This window comes from Petromyzon marinus, chromosome 83, assembly GCF_048934315.1.
Source record: "Petromyzon marinus isolate PM22_M1 ecotype Great Lakes invasive population chromosome 83, UKy_Petmar_22M1.pri1.0, whole genome shotgun sequence".
NCBI lineage: Eukaryota > Metazoa > Chordata > Hyperoartia > Petromyzontiformes > Petromyzontidae > Petromyzon > Petromyzon marinus.
Genome location: NC_133748.1, coordinates 5,350,502 through 5,374,283, shown reverse-complemented (window position 1 = coordinate 5,374,283; position 23,782 = coordinate 5,350,502). Strand labels below are relative to the sequence as shown.

Genomic DNA, 23,782 nt, shown 5'->3' with positions numbered 1-23,782 from the left:
TAATTAGAGAATCCATTGAAATTTAGAGGAACAAGAATAACTTTAATCGCTCTGACAGCTACCGGCTTAGTGCGGCCTGGAAGCGTATTATTAAATAATACACATTACATTTAAAGAATTACTAATCTACAACTCATTACTAATCATAACCAATGACTGATTACTAATCGATTATATAATTACAATACCCCGCCCTCCGCCTCTAATCACTGCACCTGATGAGTTAAGTGATGACGTCACCCTGCTGCTCTGTATAAAAACCGGGAGCAAGCAAGGGCTTTACCATTCTGGCGAATTGCTTGATGATGCTGGATGTATTTACCAGCGAAACGTCGTACTCAAACTGTAAATGTGGATTAACTCTTCAACACACCGGTGGGCTGAAGTAGTGAATTATTTGTCTTTTGTCAACGTGACACTTTTTTTGCTGATTGGCCGTGTCGGGTGGTGGAGGGTTACGACACATTTATAAATAAACGCGATCTAACCCAAAAACCTTTATTATGAAATATATAAATGTCAAGGGCGCGAAGATTTGTACTTTTTAACTGATAAATTAAGGGGGCTGTCATGGTGTAGTCGTGAGCACACTGAACATTCCATACAGTGGTCTGTGGCTCAATTTAAATCTACACCACCACCTCTGTCCACCCAGCAGTGTAAATGAGTTCATCGCAGTTAAGTCTGATCGTCAGGTCTCAAGTTATTCATAAGACGATATACACACATCCTTGATAGGATAAGATGATGTGATGGGTTGAATTGGGAATTCCCCTACCTCTTCCAAGACGAATGGTGAGCATGGAAGAGTCGACAAATACCCCCTGGAGCTCCCAGTAGTTGAGGCCCTTCCACCAGCCGTGACAAGGACAGGCGTGAAATTGCAAGATATAGAAAAACATGACAGGAGTGCAAATTATAGACAACATAAACACATCACAAGGTAACTCAGCACCTGGCCTACAAATGGGCATTAGTTTGTCAGTCGGGGGCAATGATTGGTGCTTTCCCCAATTGAGTATAGCAGGTAATTTACATTTGGCAAATCTAGATTGTGGCACGTCATACAATGGCTGGCTCCTTTCAAATTACGTATGTTGGTTGAACTTCTTTTACACCCTACGCATCCAACCGTGCTAATTGACGGTGCGAATGTTAGGGCATCTTTAATATGAGTGAAGCAGATGGCGCATATTTATGATTCATTTAGCTGGATCGTATTGCTGTTCAGTTCCTCCGCCTGATTGCCCAACCATTCTGTATGGATCCGTTCTGCAGATCTCTTTACTGCACAAATTGTCTCTTGCCAAGGAGTGCGGTGATGGATTCTACAAATCACAACGAGGCATCTGTTGTGAGCTGTGCCCTGCAGGTAAAGCAACACAGACGTGGCCATCCAGGGTCATAACACTTCCCTCTCCTTGACATTCGATTGTCACGATAACATTGAAAACAGCAGAAGTCCGTGGAGAACTTTTCATGACTTTGCAGACAGGTTGAGAACCGTTGCCCTACCCCTACTGCTGTGTGAAACAAAAAGCATGGCACTCAGGTGCCTGTTTGGTGGCTAGGTTGATGCACTACAGATGTGTGAAGGAACTCCAAATGGTAGTGCCATTCCAGTGGCCCCACCAGACGGGTTAATTTGTAATAAATAAATAAAAACACAACAATATGCATCGAGTTGATGCATTGTTCCTAAAAGGTGCGTGCTTAAAGTTTGTCCACTCTGTCTCCCAAAGAATCAGTTCCTGCTTGGACGTTTAGTCCAGCACCAATACAAAAGTGAGGTGTTTTGTCTTGGCCTGCTCACGCTGCGTTGTCCTCCAGGGACATACAAGATATTCGACTGTACAGCTAATAAAAGGAGAGCGAGGTGTGATATATGCCCTGAGGGCAGCTACATGAGCAGAGTCAACCATGAGGAGAAGTGTGCACCGTGCAGCAGTTGCGGACAAGGTAAATGACAGCACAGCAAGTAGGTTACTGCCATATCTGCATTGTGTGTTTTTGAGATTTATCTCTTTGTATGCATCATATTCCAATAGTGCCATCAGCATCTTGTAATAAGGCAGATAAGTTATATTTGGGGTGTACAGTGAAGAAACAAAACAGGATATCAAACAGACCAAGATACCAGCAGTGCTGATATCCTGGTTTGTGAATCTGTAGAAATTAATAATGTCCTGCCAATGACACATTCTCAGGTATGTAACTGATCTCATCAGATATCAGAAGCTAAACAAGTTTCAGGCTGGAAAGTGCTTAAGTGGGGGTCAACCATGCATAGAACTCGTGATATAGACCGCTACAGGGCTACGTACTGAGGAGTGCAGCAAAATCAATTGGACTGTATTATTTTCTGTAGTATTTTTCTACATCTATGTTCCTCACCTTTACCAACCTGCTCTGTGTGGTGAAGTATGAACAAACAACCTCAACAGGGGACAAAGAGGACTATATTTCTTGGATGTTTTCTCAGGTACATATTGGATAACATGAATATAACCTCTGAAAATGGTCAAATCACAGTCGTCTGCATTCCGCCAAGGGTTGTCAAATCAAAACTGGTAACTATTTTAGCAATTAATTACTAGATATGTGGCCTACTCTTCCAAGAAGACCAGCTATCTTGGAAGAGGTTAGCATACTATTTTGTTATTGCCCACGACAGCCCCTCTAGAGGGTATTTGGCCGACTGCCACACTGCCCAGACGTCTTGGAAGAGGTATTCCACCTCTCAATGGTAACTCCAAGGGTGTTAGCATGAAACACCAGCCTATCAGTTTAACTATTTTACGTTTTGTATTTTTAATAAGTATTTTTTTTTAAGTTGAATAGTCAATGTGAGAATATATTGATGTTTCACGATACATGGCATTGTGCGGGGTGGACAGAGGCATTTTGTTTTTACATTTGTAATGAACGACTATCACGACAACTGTTGACTGGCGTCTTTTTATTCATAGAATCTGTACACATCTCCACTCTCTCTTCCTCTCTCCTTTCCTTTTCTCTCTCTACTGCCGTTGACGAGCCGTTCTATGTCCACCGTCGTGGCACGCCTCCCTCTCTCTCCGATACTGCCGCTGGCTGTCGGCGTGCCGGGAGGAGCGGCTGCTTCACTGGGAGTTCGCCACATGGTCGTCGGCGAGGAGAGGTTGAGCAGTGATGCAGTCCTGACCCGACGCTTCCCACACCGACCCCGAGTCCTCTCCTGCCTCCGCTTATATCCCTCTCGGCGGAGCTAAGCTCCACCTTCAGCCACGCCCCCTCGTGGAATCCTCCCGATGGTTCCCGTTTATTATCTCCAACTCTGCCCGTTACCTTTGGCCCAGATGGAATCCCCGCTTAGGATTGGATACCGGTTACCCAGCGGTGGCCATGCAGGAACCCCTTGTAACCTCCTAGATGGCGCTCTCTAATTCCACAATGATAATTATTAATGTAACCAGTGACCTCTGGCTTACAAGTTCAGTGTGCTAACCTTACACAGCAGTGGTTACTTTTCTTTCCCAGTCTTAAATGGTATGCTTATTGTTATAGATATTTCTATATGTGCAGCAAACTGGCAACCATTGTTTTCTCTCATTCAGTGACTGATGATGCAAAAACAAAACTATTAAATTGACTTTGGTTTGAATGGAGAGGTTAGTGGTTTGATGTGATGCTTCTCATTGCAGATGAGGAGGTGGCTCACACCTGCTCCGTGGCCCAGGACACCGTGTGTCAGTGCATTCAGGGGCTCAAGAGAGACCCTGGCTCAGGGATTTGTCTCCATGAAAAGCCCCACACAGGTGAGCTAACCAGCCACTGGAACCGGTGCCATCAGTTATGCAGTAGAGACGTTGATTTGTTATCTTGACAGTCAAAGCAACAACAGTCTGGTAACTGAAATAGCAGACGCTCGCTGCATAGGAATGAAGGCAAAATACAGACTCGTGTTTGAATGTGAATATGACCAAGAGTAACTGTAAAATAATCTTTCTTGACAGGTGAAATCCAAAACAGGATTCATTGTGCACGTTTCATTTACAACTCACAACTTTGAGACAGCATCATCACCATACCTAGCATCGTCTTTATCACTATCCGTAGCAGAATCAGTGGAACCAAAATGCAGTGACCTCAGGCATACGCTGGGTATTGAATGCCTTATTTAAATCAGGTGAGCATTGCTATTATTTAACTATTAGGAACCCGCAGAATGTCTATGGTAAGAAGATGGCACATATGTACAGACTCTGATGATTTCGTAAACTGATTATTTCATACAAAAATATAGATTTTTATCTCTGTTAACAGTATGCGGAAAAGAAATGACAATTATTCATCCCCTCTCCCTGCTGCACCCAAATCCCGCGTGGCGTCATAAACCCTTCTACTCACCACCCCGACGTCTCATGACATCACCGCCTCTCCTCACCAACTCACGCCAATCTTAATTTGAATGGCTAAGTGGTAATGCGTCGTTGCAGAAGTTCAGGGTTCGAATCCAGCAACCACATTAATTCATATTATGGGTATATTATCCATAAATACTACATTGCATATTGTTCACACTGAACATTAGAGATCCCATGATATTGTTCCTAAAAGAGTGTGCCAAGTGTGTTGGCTTCCAATTACGCAAAATTTGAGGTACACAGAAAAACCCTCTCTCTATTCACGAGGGATTTGTTCTTGATAATGCACATAATTGCAGAATTCGCTCATGAGGAAACCTCGTTCCAATTGGAAAAATGGGGTGACGTTCATTGTACGAGTGGTCACCCCAGTGATTCCTTGCCTGGTATACGTTAGGTCGGGGGTTCGATCCCAACCCAGACACCTGTATATTTGGAGTTTGGATGTTCTCCCCGTGGTCAGATGGATTTTTCTCTGGGTACTCAGGTTTTTCGCCTCCACATTTAGAAACATGCATTTAGATGATTTGGCTGCGTTAAATTACCCCTCGATAAGCCACTTCATTGAGCTATCATTTGTGGCCAAGTCATATCTGACAAGTGGGCCTTACCTGGAAAAAAAATTGTTATAAACAACCATGTGTTTTTTGTAACTACCTTGGATGATGATTTTACTCTGATGGAGGGTGGTGGTGATGTTGATGAGCTTAGGAGGATGACGCAATAGATGCAGGTGTTTGATAGCAATGCACAGTTATCATTTTGGAGAACACGAGCCACAACACTTTCCTGAATTTTATGCAACTCAGTCGACTTGTTCATACCTAAATGTATAAACGAGTGGATTGTAAGTATAAAGTAAACCTGCACAATAGCGAGTTCATAGTGGGATCACTGCATGACTTGAGGACTAAGCGGGTAGCCGAGGAGGTATTGGTGGTCTGGCACCATGTACACTCGCAAATACTGAAGTCCAGTGGGTCACGAATAGTGAATTAGCATACATTTGTAGAGACATTACTGAATGTCTAAATGCTGTGGGTGCAGTACCGGCCCTAGAGGAGCACGGTGTGTGCTGAATAAGAGCCCTGGATGGCACCATGCTTTAAGTGCAATGCCAACCCTGCAAGATAGGGTGTGTGGGTGCCGACTGAAGGATAGGGTTGTGTGAGACCATAGCATTTTGGTTGACCCCGGAGGACACGTGACCGGCTAAGTTGACAGAGGGGCCCCAAGAGGGGCCTAGGAGGGGTCACGTGGTTGGGACCCAGAGCCTCCCAATAATTCTGGAAGGTGGACGTGGCCAAGGGCGAAACTGGCCATGACACAGAGAATATAAGCCGGGTCCCAAGAGGGATCAGGGTTGTTGTTCATCCAGGAAAAAAACCCTTCATCTACAATCTCCGTCCAACGAGTCTCCAACACGTGGACCCGGGCCGAAGTCGTTGGTCCTGGTCTATAGTAGCAGTTACGTAATCATGAGTGTAGTTAGCCAGGTGGTCACAACATAAGGTTGTTATTCTGTTGAGGGGAAGTTATCCCATGTGTTGGAACTAAATAAATGTATTGCCTCCAAAGTCTACATCTGCGACTCAGTTGAACCCATTACAAATTTGTAATGACTTGGCACACTTCTCTTGAGATGGGACTTTATTCAAGACACATTCACTTGACAACAACCGAGGCCACGCCCCCCTTCTCGTTCATTCTCGCTCACTCTGGATGCTAGCTCCACAGCAGACTCTACTGTCCTCGTTCGTGACCTGACCATACCCCTGTCATTACCTCCCATGGCCACAAGTGCATTAACACTGTAGGCTGATTCCCCTGTCATTACCTCCCATGGCCAATAGTCCACTCACACCGCATGCAGGCTCTATTGTCATTATACATTTAGTTACTCGCGAAACCCATGGATTCAGAACTCGTGAATAGTGAGTGTTTACTGTACCCACAATTGAGTTAATTTCAAGAAGCCAAATACCAGCTTCGCTCCCTATTGAGAACGTATTGCAGACAGTGTCTATGAAACACCGCACCTTCCTTCATGAGAGTCTTGCACCATAAGAATGGTGCGAATAATAAATGTACACATAATGTGATCTGATATGTGTCATCAGCAGGTGTGGATTAGACTTCAAATGTTCTGGTTTTGACAGATGTTTGTTTCTCATCCTTTGGGAAACTACACTGCACCTGCAGCAGCTATAGTTTTGGGGTCTATCCTTGGACTGGTACTGTCTGCATTTAGTCTCTTTCTACTCAAGACAAAACGGAAATGGCTGACTTTGAAAAAAACATCGGAGCATTATGGTAAGTATAGTGTTCCATTATTATATCCAAAACGGGATGAATCTATTAAAATGTATTCTTATGCTACCATGGCGACACCGCTTGAGATCTTACAGGTGCATGCTGTAAGTAATGATATTCAGAGACTAACTGTTACATATTAAGATAATTGTTAAGTCATTTCTCACCATACATATTTTGACACAAAAGAGTAAAGTGTTCCCTATATTTGATTGTTAAAATACACCATACCCATGTACTTTACTATCTCATTATGCGAGACCAGAACTTAATGAGCCATCTTGCATCAGTTTAATTGTTGTATATTTGCAGCCACTGCAACATTAATCTCAATTTCGTGCCACAAAACAAGACTCCAAATCCTGAGACCTTAATGCGTGCATATTCACAATCAGTAGTTTAGTCAACGACATGAATCTCATATTCTTGGTTCTTTCGGTAAAGTCACGTAGAAGAGAAACAATAAAATAATAAAATAATAAAACATTAAAATTATCACGACGTTTCGACTGCAACACAAGCAAGCATAATCAAGTGTGAAAACCACAGCAAAATGATTGTTTGTGTTGCAGTCGAAACGTCGTGAGAATTGTATTGTTTATTATTTTTTATTATTTTATTGTTTCCCTTCTACGTGACTTTACTGAAAGAACCAAGAATATGAATCCTTGCATTCACGAAAGCTTTAAATCAAAATACATGAATCTCACTCAATACTCTGCCAATGAAATTAAAATATTTTTTTACGATGTTAAACGCTTTCAAAACAAATGCAGTTACTCTTGATCAACGTCTAGTTAATCGCAGCTAACCTTGAGGAAACTGTTCATCACTCCAATGGACAAGCGCACCTCTACCAAACAGGCTCGGTGATAGTGTTGAACAAGAGAAAGTATAAATAGTAACATGATGCAGAATCTGCTGAAGAATCAGATACAAACTGACTCCAATAATGACTAAGAATATGTAGGTGAGAGAGCACTTCATGTATTGGAGACTGGTAGGACTCTAATAAGGCCTAGAATAATAGATGAGATTACAATTTGACTAATGTTTCCAACATAAAAGTTTCCTTTAAAATGTTACTAACTTGCAAATCCAGATATTATGAAAATTGTAATTGTCTATCGTTCTGCCACTATGACATGTGTGTTCCGGAATTACAATGTCTGTGCCTCCAATATATTTGGACATTTTTCTTCAATAAATAATATTTGTTTTCATAGGAAATTAATGCCTTAACCTTCAATATAAACATTTTAGCAGCACGTAGGCTTTCCCGATCAATATGAATAATCTCAGATCTAATGTATCCTAATCATAGGTTTCGGGGAGGGACAACAACGTGAACATAAACTCATTCCACTATGTTACCTGTGAATAACCCAATTAATAATTGGTAATGCATATTCTCAGGTTAACATGATCCATTGTAATTTATATTACTACATTAAACCCCCTATAGTCTTGGCACCTGATATGCTCACAATGATGGCTTCACATTTACTCTCTTTACGACTGAAACAGGAAGACTTCTTCACATTTTTTGATGATCACCTGACAAAGCTGGTTGTAATCACCAGCGAAACGTCATATTCAAATTGTAAATATTGTGGGTTTAAGGTCCAACACAGCAGTGTGCTGAATTAGTAACTAATTGGCATATTTTGTGAACTTAACAAACCTTGCTAATTGGCTGTGTCAGGTGTCGGGTTTAACGACACATTTATAGGAATAGGTTTTACCCTTTTAACTGGCACAAAAACTGACACCTTTATTCAAGGCATCATGTTTGCAATAACCACAACACAAGCAGTCAAAATGCAAACAAAAAGACAACTCTGATAATAATATGCACCGTCCTTGAATTTGATTGGTCCACACCCGAGACAGCTTTTCTTAGAAACGACACATTTATATCAATCTAACCCAAAATTAATTTTATGGCCAGCTATGTTTGTTGACTATGAGCTGATATTTTTGGTGGCCATCGAAAATTTTCCTACCTTTGACAACATGTTAGAGGTTCCCAAATCCATATTTTTCAACAGGCTTTGTTCTTTTAAAAACCACCTTTAAACATTTGCTCAGATAAAATGGTTAGACTTATTATATGAGGTTATATTTATTACTTGTCCTTTACTAAGAGATCATGGAATTGCGGTAGAAAAGAAGATGGTTATATGATGCTTGCAATAACGTGAGATTAATATTTGTTTTGGAAGATACAAGGAATATAATATTCGGAAGAACTGTTCAGCAGTGGCAGGTGTAGAGATAAGCCAGAAGGCTGCTACAGGGGATGATGAACGTAGATCATTGCTGAGGAGTCGAGTGGAAACGGCAAGGCAACGGGAGAAAATCAATTTGTGGTGGAGACACTGAAAATGCTTTTTAACACAGGGACACTGATTAGCGGCCATCAGCACAATGTGGGGAACGACTTTGCTGCTTCCTTAGTCTGCAGTTTCACAGCACTCCGCTACACTTCTATTTTAGTTGCTTCCTACTGATTACTTCTGATTGGACACTAACGTTCAATACTACTTTTCATTCGGCAACACTGCAGCCACTTATTTGTGACATTTTCAAAACAGTATTAAAATATTCGTAGTATAAATGACCTCTTTGAATTGAATATGGGTTCCAATAATTGAATGTTTTGCTCTGCTACCAGAAGGAAATTATCAACCATATCAAGTATTAAGTGAATCGTTTGTAACTTAATTTTATGGCATTTATTTCACAGGCACTACTTATAGAAAGAATAATGATGAAGGCGAAGAACTTGTTGATCTTATGTTCATTGAAGTTCAGGTACAATCAACGCAGCATTTTTACACATTCACTCCAACATTAATTATTCATTGTGTAGGCTTACTCACAAGGACAGCTGTGGGCTTCATCCCTCATTAATCAGATCCCGTGTTCTCCCCTACAGGGGAGCCAGGAGAGTGAGACAATGAAACTCATCCGAGAGAACCAAGAGAATCTCAAGGCCTGGATCGGAGTTGATCCCTCACACCTCCTGGAGCATCTCAAGGACTATAAGTGGATTCCTCACCACGTTTACAACGCAGCCAGGAAGAGGCATGGAGAGGAGTGTGTGGAGCACATACTGGACCACTTCTTAAAAAAAGGAGACACAGGCTGTAAGGAACTGTGGGAAGCACTCTACTTTGTGAGGAAGCACTATTTGCAGCTGTGGAGGTGGCTTCATAACCAAGGTATGACCCACGTTCATTATAACAAGAGTTGCGTACTGGCAGTGAATTGATTTTGTATGGCTTTTGTTACAATTGTAGTGAATCATTTCAGAGACGCGATTTATGATGCAAAAACGTTAATTCTACACTTCGTGCAACACCGTTACACACGAGACTAAATACACCTATCTCTCTTGTTACACATAGGACCACAATACACCTATTTCTCTCGCATACAGGATAACTATAATCGGGTCAGAGCAACCAACGTGCTGCCTGACCCACGATGTCGAAGACAAAGACGTAGATATATCACTTGGGTTCCACTTTACCTGCAGACAGCCCCAATATACGATCGGAGCTCCCCTTTTATCCTTCCCAGCGCGGCCTGGCTCCACCCTCGGCCCCGCCTACCTCTGGAATTACACCACACCTGTTCCCTCTCTGGCTCTGCTCTTAACCACGCCCCCTTTGGGAACTCTCTAGACGTTTCTCAGCTCCTCTTTCCGTGTCCCGTCGTTCACCCTTGGCCCACATTCCTCACCCCAGCCCATCACGTGCTTAACCCGCTGATGGGGTGACTCGTCCTCGCATGCCCCCCCCCCCTGCCGCCAGCCACCCCCACCACACTCCCCCAGTGACCGACTCTATGGCGATTACCTGCGGCGCTGGCAGAGGCTGTTATCCCCTACTCTGTCGGTAGTACTCATCTGGCTTCCTTCTGCTAGCACCCAGTACCATGCCCCTAGTGGCGCATTGAATGGTACTGCATGGTGTGTGAGGCTCTGTGCCCATTTCTACAGCACTTGGCGCTATGCGCCATAGTGATCCATTTAACATCACTACACAATGAACAAGGAATAAAAGTCATTCATATGCTTGGATTCCGTACAACTTTGCAGCTTGTGCTTGCCCTTTCAAATAATTAATCAGTTATGTTCCGTGCCACAAAACAAGATGGCACTCACCAAGTGGCATGTGACTGAACAGCTTCATGTTAAACGCCGTAATGCTTGAGTACAATTATGAACCCATCTCTGCTTCGCCTCTTGATTCTTTTAGCACACTTGTGGTAAAAGTCAAGAGCAATGAAAAAAATACCCGTGACATTTATTCAACGCTGTCAATCACAGGTGACGCAATGCAGTGCATTCGAGAGAATAAGTCAGCTCTGAAGCTGTGGATCAGTAGGGACCCACACCATCTTCTAGAGCATCTGAAGAGTCAAACATTCATCTCTAATGCCGTCTTCGCTAAAGCCAAGGGCATGAATGGCAGCGAGAAGTGTGCAGAGCTACTTCTAAATTACTTCATCAATAGAGGCAATGATGATTGCCTCCATCTGCTGATTTCTCTGCAAGCCGTGCAAGATGAGTATCCTGAAGTCAAACAGTGGCTGGGCTCTCTTGGTAAGTTATTATTTTATTTAAAATGCCTTACACCTCTTTCATGTAAACAACGGGAAAGATGATAATTTGTAGGACAAGCAGACAATCGTAACTCTGCCACAGCAGCCCTGTAATCTTAACACGTAGGTTTTTGCAACATCATGATTCATAATTTATTTTTTGGTTGGGCCACGGAATAATAGCACCAAATCTGTGTCGTTAGATCTGTGTACTAGCGATTAATATGCCAATTATTATTGATTCATCTCACTGAAAAGTTGTAGAGCAATCCTCAAGACCAAACTCATCAATTCGATTTAACATTATTAAAAAACAGCAAACATCATCAAGACAATGTTCGGGAAGTCATACACACAATGTCACCTTATCCAGCTAGGTATCATGACCATAAGAGGTTTTTGGGTTAGATCATCTAGATATAATGTGCCGTTAAACCTGCCACCACCCGATGCAGCCAATTTAGTAAGGTTTGTCACATTTACAAAACATGCCAATTCGTTACAACTTCAGCACACCGGTGTGTTGGAGAGTAAACCCACATTATACTTATGCAGTACAACTACTCATGAAGTTTGTGGATGTTTGGTCATTCATAGATTCTATAAAGTTTTGATTATTTGGTTTAATCATGGATGAATGACACAACGTTGACTTTAAGAACATGGTAGTTTTATCCAAACATTTTTTTTTACTTGCAAAAATTATCTAATGCACACATTGATATTGATAAAATGTACATAATACATATTTGAGCTGATAAGTTAAGTGTGGCTTGGCATATATACATGTGAAAATCCCGTGTAATATTCAACACATCTATTATACCAATTGTAACACTTAGTTTAAAGCTTTAGTGACCATATAACGCTATCCTTCTGCAGGCTAAATCTTGGCTTAAAGCTTTCGTGACGGCAGGAATTCATATTATTTGGGTATTTTGGTCAAGTCACGTAGATATGGTCAAAGAAAATAATAAAAATAACAAAAAACTACGACGTTTCGATCACAACACAAGCGATTGTCATCAGGAGGAAAAAAAAGATGACGATCGCTTGTGTTGTGATCGCAACGTCGTAGTATCTTGTATTTTTGTTGTTATCTTCTTTGAACCTACTGTATCTACGTGACTTTACCGAGAGACCCAAATAATATACTTCTGCAGGCTAGCATATTCTTGAGTATCTTTTAACCTGTTGAGACAGTGCTTAGCTACACTTCTATTTTAGTTATGTTTAACTTGGGTTTAGCACTGTCTAGAAGTGAGATTTCCTTGGTCGTTGAGAATGCTCTGCTCTCCAGAAAAACAACTCCATGTCCTTGTTGTGGAAGATGGGCAACATCATGAGTGACCTTTCTGGAAGTGATGGCTACAGAGATCGGTTTCATGAGTGTGGGACATTTTGTGTAGTCTTAACTCTACCTTCATACAGATAATGATCACGAGAGACAATGTTGTCCACAACAGGGCACTGGGAGCCTTGGTAATGTGGGTTACTAGAGGCAGATGAGATTCAGATGCCAATGGAACGTGCACACAATGGAAAAGGAGCAATTACCACGTGATGCCATGTCCCAGCAACCACACCATGATAGTGACGACAAACATTACTTCCAGTTTGAAAATAAGATTATGTTGCAATTTGATCACAAATGTACGAGTGATTCTAGAAAGGTATTGGCAAGATAGCATAAGCAATGCATTAGTTGGCAAGAGAACATGATCTGTAAGCGGTTTAGATATCGTTAGATAAACACGTTTGCGCTGGGTGGGACGTGTGTACACAATGGGTCATGGCCAATCGTTGAGACAGGCATTGGCGTGGTCTCCAGAAGTGTAACAACAAAGGGAAGACCGACGTGTAGATAGTGAGATAAAGTTTAAGCAGATCTTGAGGTCGCTTATCAACTGTGTAGCAACTGCATGATTTGGCAGAGGGTTGAATGTACTGGGGATGCGTGGTAGCATCAAGAGACATCTTGATCTTTATTGCAATTGTTCAAACTCAATTCCTGTTCATGTCTGTAGAACATTTTATAAAGTTTGTAATGTAAATATGCTCCATCACTCTCATCTCAGTGTCTCACATTCTGTGTTTATCATCATTATTATTCAGTTCTAATAAGGTAATTTGCTGCTATGAAGTGAGAAAATATTTAACCACACCAACTGTCCACTTTAATCAATGGTAACCTAGTAGTATTGTATTTATTCACAGGTGGTACCAAAACAAAGAGCAATGGAATCAGTGTGCCACGTGTTGATGTGCTGTCAAATGGAATTCAGGTAAACTAGATGCAGTTTGCATGCACATTGAACACTCTTCATTTGTTTAGTATATATGCTTAGGATGAAGCATGCTTTGGAATCCATTGCACATATAAATAACAAACTTAACTCCCATGTTCTCTAATTCACGACCACAATCAGAGTGACACATTGAAACTCATCCAAGAAAACAAGGGGAATTTCAAGGAATGGATTGGAGCGGATACATCGCACTTCCTAAAAATTTTTGACGAATCACATTCTATTCCACACGAAGTTTACCAAGCAGCCAAGAACAAGCATGGAGAGGAGTGTGTGGATGTTATACTAGATCACTTCTTTGAACAAGAAGAGACGGCATTGTGGGAACTGTGGAAAGGTCTCTATTATGTGAGGAGGAACTACGAGCCACTAAAGAGCTGGTTTCAGAAGCACGGTATGACCCACACTAATAATACATCGTGCATATGCACGGATACTGTACAACTGTACAATTTTCCAATGTTAATTTTCAAAATGGTTGAATACTGTAATAAAAAATGTTGCCTGCTCCTTTATTCTTTTGGCACATTTTGGAATAACAGGATAGTTAAATGAAAAGACAATGCATATGAAAAGATAAATGTAAAATGCATCCAAAGTTATGTTTGTCACAGGTGAGTCCGTGCGGTCCATTAAAGAGAAGAAGTTGGATCTGAAGTTTTGGATCGCTAAAGACCCCCGACATCTCCTGCTGCAGCTGATGATTCGAGGACAAATTCCCAATAAGATCTTGACTCAAGCCAAGTGCATGAATAATGGTGAGAAGTCTGCAGAGGCACTGCTCAACTACTTCATATCCAGAGGCAATGACGACTGCCTCCAGCTGCTGTTTGCTCTGCAAGCCGTGCAGGACAAGTATCCTGAAGTCACGCAGTGGCTGGGCTCTCTTGGTGAGAAATTACTACATTTCAAACGCCTTCCTGCTTTTTTATGTAAATAACGGCCAATTGAATACTGGGTGACCAAGTGGTCAGCACACTCACGAAGGAGTCGGTTGTCAACGAGTCGACAGTTTTAACCCTGCTTAATAGCCCTGTAATCGATTTCTATGAGGCATTCTCAGCTATATTCTATCCACTGCTGAATGAATGCATCCCCAAGCCACTGTTAATCCACATAGTCATGTGATACATTCCATATAGCTCCAGAACCTTAGCCAATTCAACTCCTCCAACTCAACGCTGTGCACACCCTTTGGTGCATTCCCTCCTCTGTCTGCCACTCCATCACTAGTCTCCACCACCAGGCTCCCAATCCTCCTAGTGACCTGTCTCAACAAAGCCTAATTAATTTTCTCAGCAGTCTAAAACATTGCATCTTCTTCCAAAATTGTATGCATGTATGTTTAACTTCTTACGGACCATACGCATACATGTATGTTGAACGTCTTTCAGACCATACACAGATTTTGTTATTTTCAGTTTATTTTTTAAATTTTAAATTTATTATTTTTATTTTCTCTCTCCGTGACTTTACCGAAAGAACCAAGAATATGCATACATGTGTTCCACTTTCTGTCTATGTCCATGTGTCAGATCCATGTCATGTCAGGTAATGTACAATTAATTAAATTGTTATTCTTCAGGAAAATGGGTGCTACTTTTCAGGATTGAGTTCCGTTCTCCAAAAGCACTCCAACCTCACTTTGTCCATCTCTAAGGCTGAAACAGCATTAACTTTGTCTTTTTTTACTGCAGTGTTTTTCAAAAGGCTTTGCAAGAAGACGAGCTTGTTTCTGAACAAATATACCAACTCTTCGCTGCAAGAAAAAATTCGATCTTATAAACGGGAGCTGATCCAGGCACTGCACTCCAACGTGATACCCCTGCTGTCTCAACTACAGAGCCGAAATATATTCACTGACTTCAATGTGCAGGTATGTCCATGGGCTGGTGTAGTAATTAAAGGGGGATCAGGATCAAATTGAAAATGTTAAATTACAAGGTGAGAGAGTAGAATGGTGTGCAGTCTGCCCTTAAAATGAAGATACGACGGCCCTCATTAACATGTTCCATGTAGGTGATCCAAGTATTCTATGAACATGTTTAACGTTTGTCCTCGGAAGTATTTCATTATAAAAAATAACATCACATTCCTATCTGCAGAATAAAAAAAACCTCACACGGCACATGATGGGTAACATTCTGAGATAACCTCACGCATGATGACGTCATTGGATCGCAAACGGGGAGGTGCCTTGTCAGCGAGGCCAGATGCAAAGTGAAGCCTTTTGGCACTAGCTGCCTCCAACTCTATGGTGACTTTTTAATCAATTTGGCCAACATCCTTCAAGACGAGACCCTAATAGCAGCGAAACTTTATAATAAACTCTTGCTCACATTGATTTGTGCCCCCAGTTGGATAATTTTAACATCATCAACGGATTGTGTTGTCATCGATGCACAAGCATCAAATGAAGTCAAACCTTTGCCATTAGCACTGCCATTTAACTGAAACACACACAGAGTAGCCTGGCAGTGGATCTGAAAATTTACTAATGCCTGGAACATCGCCCTGTTCTAAGTAACACGCTTTGTGCCTGTGTCGGTGTAGGAAGCGAAAGAAAGGCAGAAGTGGCAAGGCAGCGAGAAGGCGACTGAATACGTGCTGGAGCTGGTTTGCGTGAAAAGACATGTCAAACAATTCTGGAAGGTGCTGTGGGATCTCCGTGAAACCTACCCACAATTGAAGGACATTTTTGAGCAATTCTAACTGGGGTGCAGGAAAAATGTGGTGCAGTAGTTAGAGCACATCGTTACCCATGGAATTTTTAACCCAATGTTGTTTAAATCTTTTTTCCCTCACACTACCTGTCTGTGGAATACCCCACCATCTTCTATTTACTCAAGTTCTTGTACAAACCGTTACCAATATGTAGTGACATCGGGGATGTCACTGTATGGTGCTGGCCCAGAAGGGCCGTCCCATACGATGTTCCTACATCATGGACCGTGTGGGTGGCTGTGTGAGGCCGGTTCTAGCAGAGCATGGCGTGCGATGCACCGTTATGGCGTACACCCCATAGGTGGGTGTAGTACCAGCCCTAGCGGGGCTTGGTGAGCGCTGGGATAGCGCAGACACCACGCAAAAATCACAAGGGGAAGCTAGAGAATGTCGGGACAGGGTTGCCCTGCGGTTACGGCACTCTGGTTGACCCCGTAGACACGTGATCCGGAGTGTCCACAGAGAGGGTCCCAGGTGGGGGGCATAAGGGTGATCACGTGTTCGGGGAGAGCTCTCGAGGGGGATTAAGAGCGAGCTAGAATGCTCGCAAAGGTAGATGGGGCCGAGGGCGGAGCCGGCCCTGACCCGGGAGGATATAAGGTGGGTCCCTCGGAGGGACTGGGGTCGCTGCATTCTACAAGCTGGAAGCTCTACATCCTACAAGGCTTCAACACGTGGTCGGGGGCCCGAGTGAGGGTCCGACCCTTCGTAGCTGTAACTCCTATGTATAGTGTAGTTGCCTGGGTGGTCACCACCCTAGGCTGTATCTGGTAAAGGGGCAGTTACCCCTTTGTGTATACGTGTTACAGATAAATGTGGTGCCTCTATGGAACAAGGTCTGCGACTCAGGTGGACTCACTGCAAATCCATCATGAGACCTGATCTACGTAGTGTGTGGGCGACAGTGCCGAAGGTTGACGCGTCCAGCCGTGCTAGAAGACTGTGCCGTGAGCACAACTTTCTGGATACCTTAAGCTGTTGAAGGAATGCCAGACTCCTCTCCAACATAACTCCAAGGAAGAAAGGCTCTGCATCATACATTAGCAACCGGGCATTCAGATGCAGTTTGAGCTCGTAGTTGTCTTCAACGTTGTGTAGGTGAAACACACTGGAAACTGTCTTGCTTGTGCTTGGCCGACGTGTCAATTTCTTGCAGTACTGTAGTCTGCTACCATGGCCAGGTGACTAATCAAGGTACATTCAATGCTGCCAAAATCACAGGCTTGGGTTGTGATGCAGATGTAATCTACGTACATAAATCGTCATAACTTTGCAGAGGTAATCGATTATTTTGCATTGGCAAACTGCTGACCTTGTTGGTGGACACTCAGAAGCAGCCATCTTGAGAGGCTCAATGCTGCCCACTTCTGACCTTAGCAGGGCTGGGGACAATATTCTTTGGGTCTTTGGGTGAAGTCACGTAGATAGGTTCAAAGAAAAAATAACTAAAAACTACAACGTTTTGTCATTGCAACGCAAGCGACACAAAGAATATGGATTCCTGCAGTCACGAAAGCTTTAAGTCAAGATTTGACTGGGGATAAGTTGAGCAGAAGTAATTTAGTACACTTGTCATGCACACATCACGGCTATCACAAAGGTACTAAGTTTCACAGATACAGGTTGCAATATTTTCACAGCAGGGGGTGATGTTACTTTGTAATTTTTTGGTAATTTTTAGACTTCGAATGTGAACAATACAGCCGGCACACAGTGATCTGCTCCTGATTGATACCAGGGGATCTTTAATGTCCAGGGAAGCGGACGGCACAGAGTCGTATTTATGGTTTATAAACACTGCAGCTATAATGCTGGCAGGTCGCCCGGCTCAATCTGCAATTCTCTAACAAGGCCATGAACCGCGACTGCTGGGCCACGTCACTGCCTGCTGGCAGTTCATCGCAGCTACATTGGGTAAATGAAGTTGCTGTCAAAATGTTACTGTTGTTGTGCAATGGTTCGTACACTAGACTTGCAATCCAAGGGGCATGGGTTCTATTCCATTCCTAGGTAAAATGGTAGCTTCAATTATCAGCAGTATAAACCAGGTGCACCACAGTCGATCAGCAAGTCGCGTGCAGCGGGATCAATATGGAAGAGTTTGTGAGCAATGCACCCAAGTTGGAACTCTGAATATTTCCCTCGTGAGGGTTTTTTGACAATACATTGCAGAGCTGCAAATTGCCTATTATTGTGGTAGGGCCATTGAAATTCCCTCACTTCTACAGTCGACCCCTCCACATCGCGGGGGTTAGGGGGCGCAGGCCCCCCGCGATCTAGAAAAAAACACGTAAAATGTTGTGGTCACCTTGGTGAGTGGAGCGAGCACCTCCTGCCGGGAGGTTTAAGATATCTCTACATATCCAGCCTTTGCGTGTCGTCTACTGGCTTCTGCGTTCTTTTCGCAAACTTAAACTTTTACAAAATATTCCTTTAAAAAAATGTGGGTATATTTATGGTATTAAAAGATCAAATGCATTAATATTATACAGTACTGTACATATGTTTTATGCATTTATGAGTTACTAAACGTTTTGTGTGTCGTCTGCTAGCCTTCGCGTGTCGTCTGTGGCCTTCGCAAAACTCCCCAAAATTTCCCATAAAATGTTCTTATGCCGACCCCGCGATATATCGAAAACGTCATGGGAAAAGTCGCGATGCAGAAAGGTCGATTGTATTACATTGTCCTCGAATTACATGACACAATGGCTGGCTCGTTTCTAATGACGTCAGGGATCTTTGACGTCCACTCTCAATCAGACGAGGCGTAATATTGCATACACCCGCAGTGATAAACAGGACGGCCTGCCGGATGCAAACCGCCAACCTCAACAAGTGGTGAACGCGCTGCTGCTGGGCCCAGTCACCTTCACGATGATCCCGTGTGACGTCCTTTGATTGATGTTTAAATGGCCATTACGTTATGCCACATGTGACAAGCCAGTGTTCCTAACCCGTGCTTCAATCAGTAGGGAAAGCAAACTCGTACGAATATTTTACACATTTACCTTTTTAGTCTGAGAAACTCGATGTACATTGAAATGATGACGGCAATTTACGCTAACGCAAATATTTTAATAAAGCTAGGTATTGAACAATAAAACTATTATGAGACCTTTGCCAGGAGCAAGATATAATATGTTTTTACCCTTTTATCTGGCAACAAAACTGATACCTTTTTACAAGGGATCATGCTTGCATTAACCGCAACATTTACGGTCAAAATGCAAACAAAAAGACAACACTGATAATGTATGCACTGTCCTTGCAATTGATTGGTACACACTCAAGACAACTTTTCTTAGTACCCAGTCTCACATGGTGTTGGACCAGATGACGCCAAAAGGCGCACACCTCAAAGACAATGCACCATCAGTATTGAGAGCTCGGGGTAAGCTTGTGTGCAAGTATGTCAACAAAGGATCTGACATAGTTATCTTGGGCCTCACAACAGATGGCACAGTGCATCATGAGGTTCAACAACTTTGAATTGGTAGACACATCAGCACCAATGAAGCCATATTGAGAATCCTCAACTTCCCCATTCACGAGCGACATCCCACTGTGTTTTGTCTCAGCGTGCACCTTGAGAATGGGAAAAGAGTCTTCTTCATGGACACATGCACATACGCGAGCCCAAGTCCCACAACACACAACTCTCACTGCTTTCTTCCTTCACTGTAGGGATGATGCTTTGCTCAGACACTGCTTCATCATGAGGTACCCAAGTGCTATACATGGAATGTTGCGATAAAAGTAGGTGCACCGCAATATTGGACAAAATGTGTCAAATTACCCACAAAAAACAGTGAAGCACTTGGCCGTGTTTACACTTACATCCCAACAATTTTAAATGCTTGTACCTCAGACTGCTTCTACATGAGGCCAAACGGCCTAAGTCATTTGAAGAGCTGCGAATAGGTGATGGCACCATCTGTGATACTTACCAATATGCTTGCCAACTCCGAGGACTGCTATAGGATGATGTGCAATGGAACAGCACTTTGGACGAGGCAGCTGCAACTCTGTCACCAGCAATGGTGTGGAACCTATTTGCCATGATGCTGCACACATGTGCCGTGTCTAATCCTCTGCAACTATGGCACGACCACAAGGAGAATCTGGCAGAGGACATTCTACACCAGGCACGTGCAAAATCCAAACCTGCTACATCACTACAATGATGCCATCTTCAATCAGGCTCTTATTATCATTGAAGATAAGTTCAGGATTTAGGTGGAGCTAGCCTCTAAACTTTTGCCCTTCCTGAACCAGAACAAAACAAATATAATAATGTGCCACATAGCCTTTTGCGAGAACCCAACTAAAACAAGCAGCAGCTTACTGAATACATCGTACTGCATGAGCAAAGTCTGCTTCCAAGCCAAAGAGAAGGCTTCAACAAGATTATTATTGCTGTTTTCACGGCCAGTGGTGCCATTTTATTTCTGGCAAAACTTTATTTATAAATCTTCTTTTGGCCAAAATCCGGCAGAGCAACATTATCTCCAATACAGTTGCATTATTATACATTGCTGTCACTATTGACAGGATTGAAGAACAGCTCAATCTGTCTTCAAATTGAACTTTAATTTGGATAACGCAGAGGCACCTACCTGCAACATTACCAGGACCACTGGCAAAGCCACAGTTTGCTGTAAGTCTGCTCAAAATGGGCAATTACAATGCAGATAGAAGTATCTCTATGACCAACATTGGCACAACAGTTGCAACACTTCAGTAACTTGTATAAGTTGTCTTTGGTGATGTTTCGCCACTTACATGACCACAATTGGCTATGCAAAAGAGGCATCCTCGCACCAAAAAATGACGCTGTCAATATCACTAACAACGACCTCCTTTCTGAATTACCAGGTATTTCTCATACATACAGGTCAATTGACACTGTACTGGACACTAATGAGGCAGCCAATTACCCTACAGAATTTCTCAACTCTGCAACCACCTGGTGTGCCTCCACACAAACCCAACCTCAATATTGGCCCACCCATCATGCTTCTTAGGAATCTAGACCCACCAACACTTTGCAATGGTACGCGATTATCTGTGAAGAAAATGATGCCCCGTGTAATTGAATCGACCATCATGACTGACCATGCAGCAGGATTAATTCCACGCATTCCAGCCATTACCTCTGACCTGCTCTTTCAATTTAAACTCCTTCAATTCCCTGTCCAGCTCAGTTTTGCATTGAGCATCAACAAGCCTGCTAAGCCCATGTTTCTCTCATTCCAACTCTATGTTGGTCGCTCCAGAGTTGGCAATGCGAAAAAAATTCATATTGGCACTAGATGACAATACATCCAATATTGTATATCCTGAAGCTCTCCAATGTTAACACATTTTAAAGCTGTGCTCATATCAAACAAACAAGTCATGTGACTGTATCACACAATAAAAACAACCGTAACAAAATACACGTTTACCGACTTCATTTGCAGCATTAAATTATTCTAAGACAACATGCCAAGACATTACTCTTACATTTGATTACTGAGACCCATGCGAAGCCGGATAACTTAGCTCGTTACTTATAATATTGAGAATATTGGCCTCATGCTCAGCTTGGCCTCAAGTTCAGCTTGATAATTCTTGGTCCACGTTATTGAAGATCAAGAAGCATCGTGTGTTCAATGAGTGTTGTTAATGGATTCGTTTTATTAATGTGCATCACGCCTTTTTCAAGTGCGTACATCCATTTGTTTGCCTTTATCACAGCACACTGGTTCGGATACTCATTCTCATTTGTGAAATATCTCTCATACTCGCCCCTAGGATCCATATATCCTTTATTCTTAACTTTGCCTTTCATGCACTTTGCATTCAACTGTTGTGTCGACGTTGTTTCATCAATTTATTTAAGGACACTCGTGTTGATAAGGGTGCATCTCGACAACAACGGTGATTTGTTATATTCAGTCAACCAAAATTATTATAATTGCTGTCATGAACGTTACATAATCATCTGAATGGTATATCTTGAAAGCGTGGTTTATAATACCGTAAGACAGCAAAGATGATCATCAGTTTCCAGGCTGTAGCAGATGGCCTCCCGTGTGTATGTCCACTCATGTGTCTGATTGTACACTGCTGTGTATGTATGTAGCGGCATAGCACTGGCTGCTGGCAGAAAAGGAGATCTGAGGCGTACGGCAGTCCTCACGTCAGCAGGCCAGGATATACACAAGACAAGGATCTAGGGGAAAGGTCACAGAAGGGGCCCACCAGGAACCCGCTATTAGGGTACAGAAAGGGGGCGTGGCCGGGGCGGAGCCAGGCCACGCTGACAGTATAAGAGGGGCCCCTGTGGGACACCTCGGGGCTGTTGTTGGAGTGAGATCCCTGTCGTGCTGCTGAAGTCCATCGTCGACATTCTTCTCTTCGTCTTCACCATTCTTCTCGTCGTCGTCTCTGTCTCTACCTTCTCGGGGCGCCGCTCGTCAGGCAGCCTACCAACTGCCCTGCCTGAGTAGCGTCGCCGACAATAGACGGACTACATATTAAGTTTGTTAACCCCGATGGTGCTCGTTAATAAAGAAGTGCTTCCAAGTCTTATCGTCTGCGAGTTATTCACTACATGTACACTCGTGTGTCTATGTACGCAAGTGTGTATGTGTGAAATATTTTCCATGTGTTTTCACGGTAATTACATTGAAGGTGAAGGGGTAACCAGCCCTTCGCACTCATCTAGAGACCGCGTGGGCGGCTGTGGTTACCATTCAGAACCGCTGAGGAGGTCGGGGGTTGTTTTTATGGTACTTTACCCGTGGAAGGGAAATGCCAAACAACAGGGAGTGGCTCACCAAGAATGAAGGGGGTGTGGGAACGTGGCGGTAAGGTGTGTGGACCTGTAAGCCCCAGGCTACTGTGGGCTCGCATCCCCATCAACCGGAGGCGAGGAATGGTGGTTGCTCATGCCTTCACCGAAGGTAAACATCAGTGGAGGGATGCAGGAAAAGTCGATGAGTCAGATGCCTTCTATGACTTCCTGTATTAGACTCGCACTGTGTTCGTATGTAGGCATGTTATATGTATGTATGTGTAGAGAATCCACCGTTCTAAGGCAGAGGGGCCACACTATACTTTATTTATTGTGAGGTGCACGTTGCACGCATCCACCCTACTCTGTTTCCCTATCCGCCACACCTCTTCAAGTGATGTCCCCTCCCCTCTCTCTGGGCGTTCTCTCTTTTTCTCTTCCCGCCGTCTCTCTCCTTTCCATTGTGACGTCATCCTCCCACTGTAACCTCGGATCATGTAATTATTTATACCTTCGGATCACGTAAGAATTAGGACTACATCACGCCCCCCCTTCCCCCCTGAAAAAAACGTCATCCTCGACTAAACCACATCCTGTACGAATCCAAAGGAATGAAAGAAAAATACACTTTTGTT

At 43.0% G+C, this 23,782-nt stretch overlaps 1 protein-coding gene across 2 annotated transcripts in view; it reads left to right on the top strand.

Annotated features, from left to right (window-relative positions):
- Positions 1–22,931, top strand: part of LOC142907785 (uncharacterized) — a 37,703-nt gene extending 14,772 nt beyond the window's left edge. Inside the window, exons 3-14 of one of the 2 annotated variants that reach the window (XM_076057582.1) lie at positions 1,279–1,372; positions 1,831–1,959; positions 3,684–3,797; positions 6,609–6,719; positions 9,469–9,536; positions 9,661–9,946; positions 11,059–11,334; positions 13,551–13,618; positions 13,763–14,036; positions 14,257–14,532; positions 15,340–15,518; positions 22,494–22,931. In XM_076057582.1, coding sequence (XP_075913697.1) covers positions 1,279–1,372; positions 1,831–1,959; positions 3,684–3,797; positions 6,609–6,719; positions 9,469–9,536; positions 9,661–9,946; positions 11,059–11,334; positions 13,551–13,618; positions 13,763–14,036; positions 14,257–14,532; positions 15,340–15,518; positions 22,494–22,682 — 2,064 coding nt within the window. In that variant the 3' untranslated portion in view covers positions 22,683–22,931. Of the gene's footprint in view, positions 1–1,278; positions 1,373–1,830; positions 1,960–3,683; positions 3,798–6,608; positions 6,720–9,468; positions 9,537–9,660; positions 9,947–11,058; positions 11,335–13,550; positions 13,619–13,762; positions 14,037–14,256; positions 14,533–15,339; positions 15,519–16,195; positions 19,486–22,493 lie in introns of those variants that run through there. The other variant, XM_076057583.1, reaches the window with a different exon arrangement.
- The last annotated feature ends 851 nt before the right edge of the window (positions 22,932–23,782 follow it).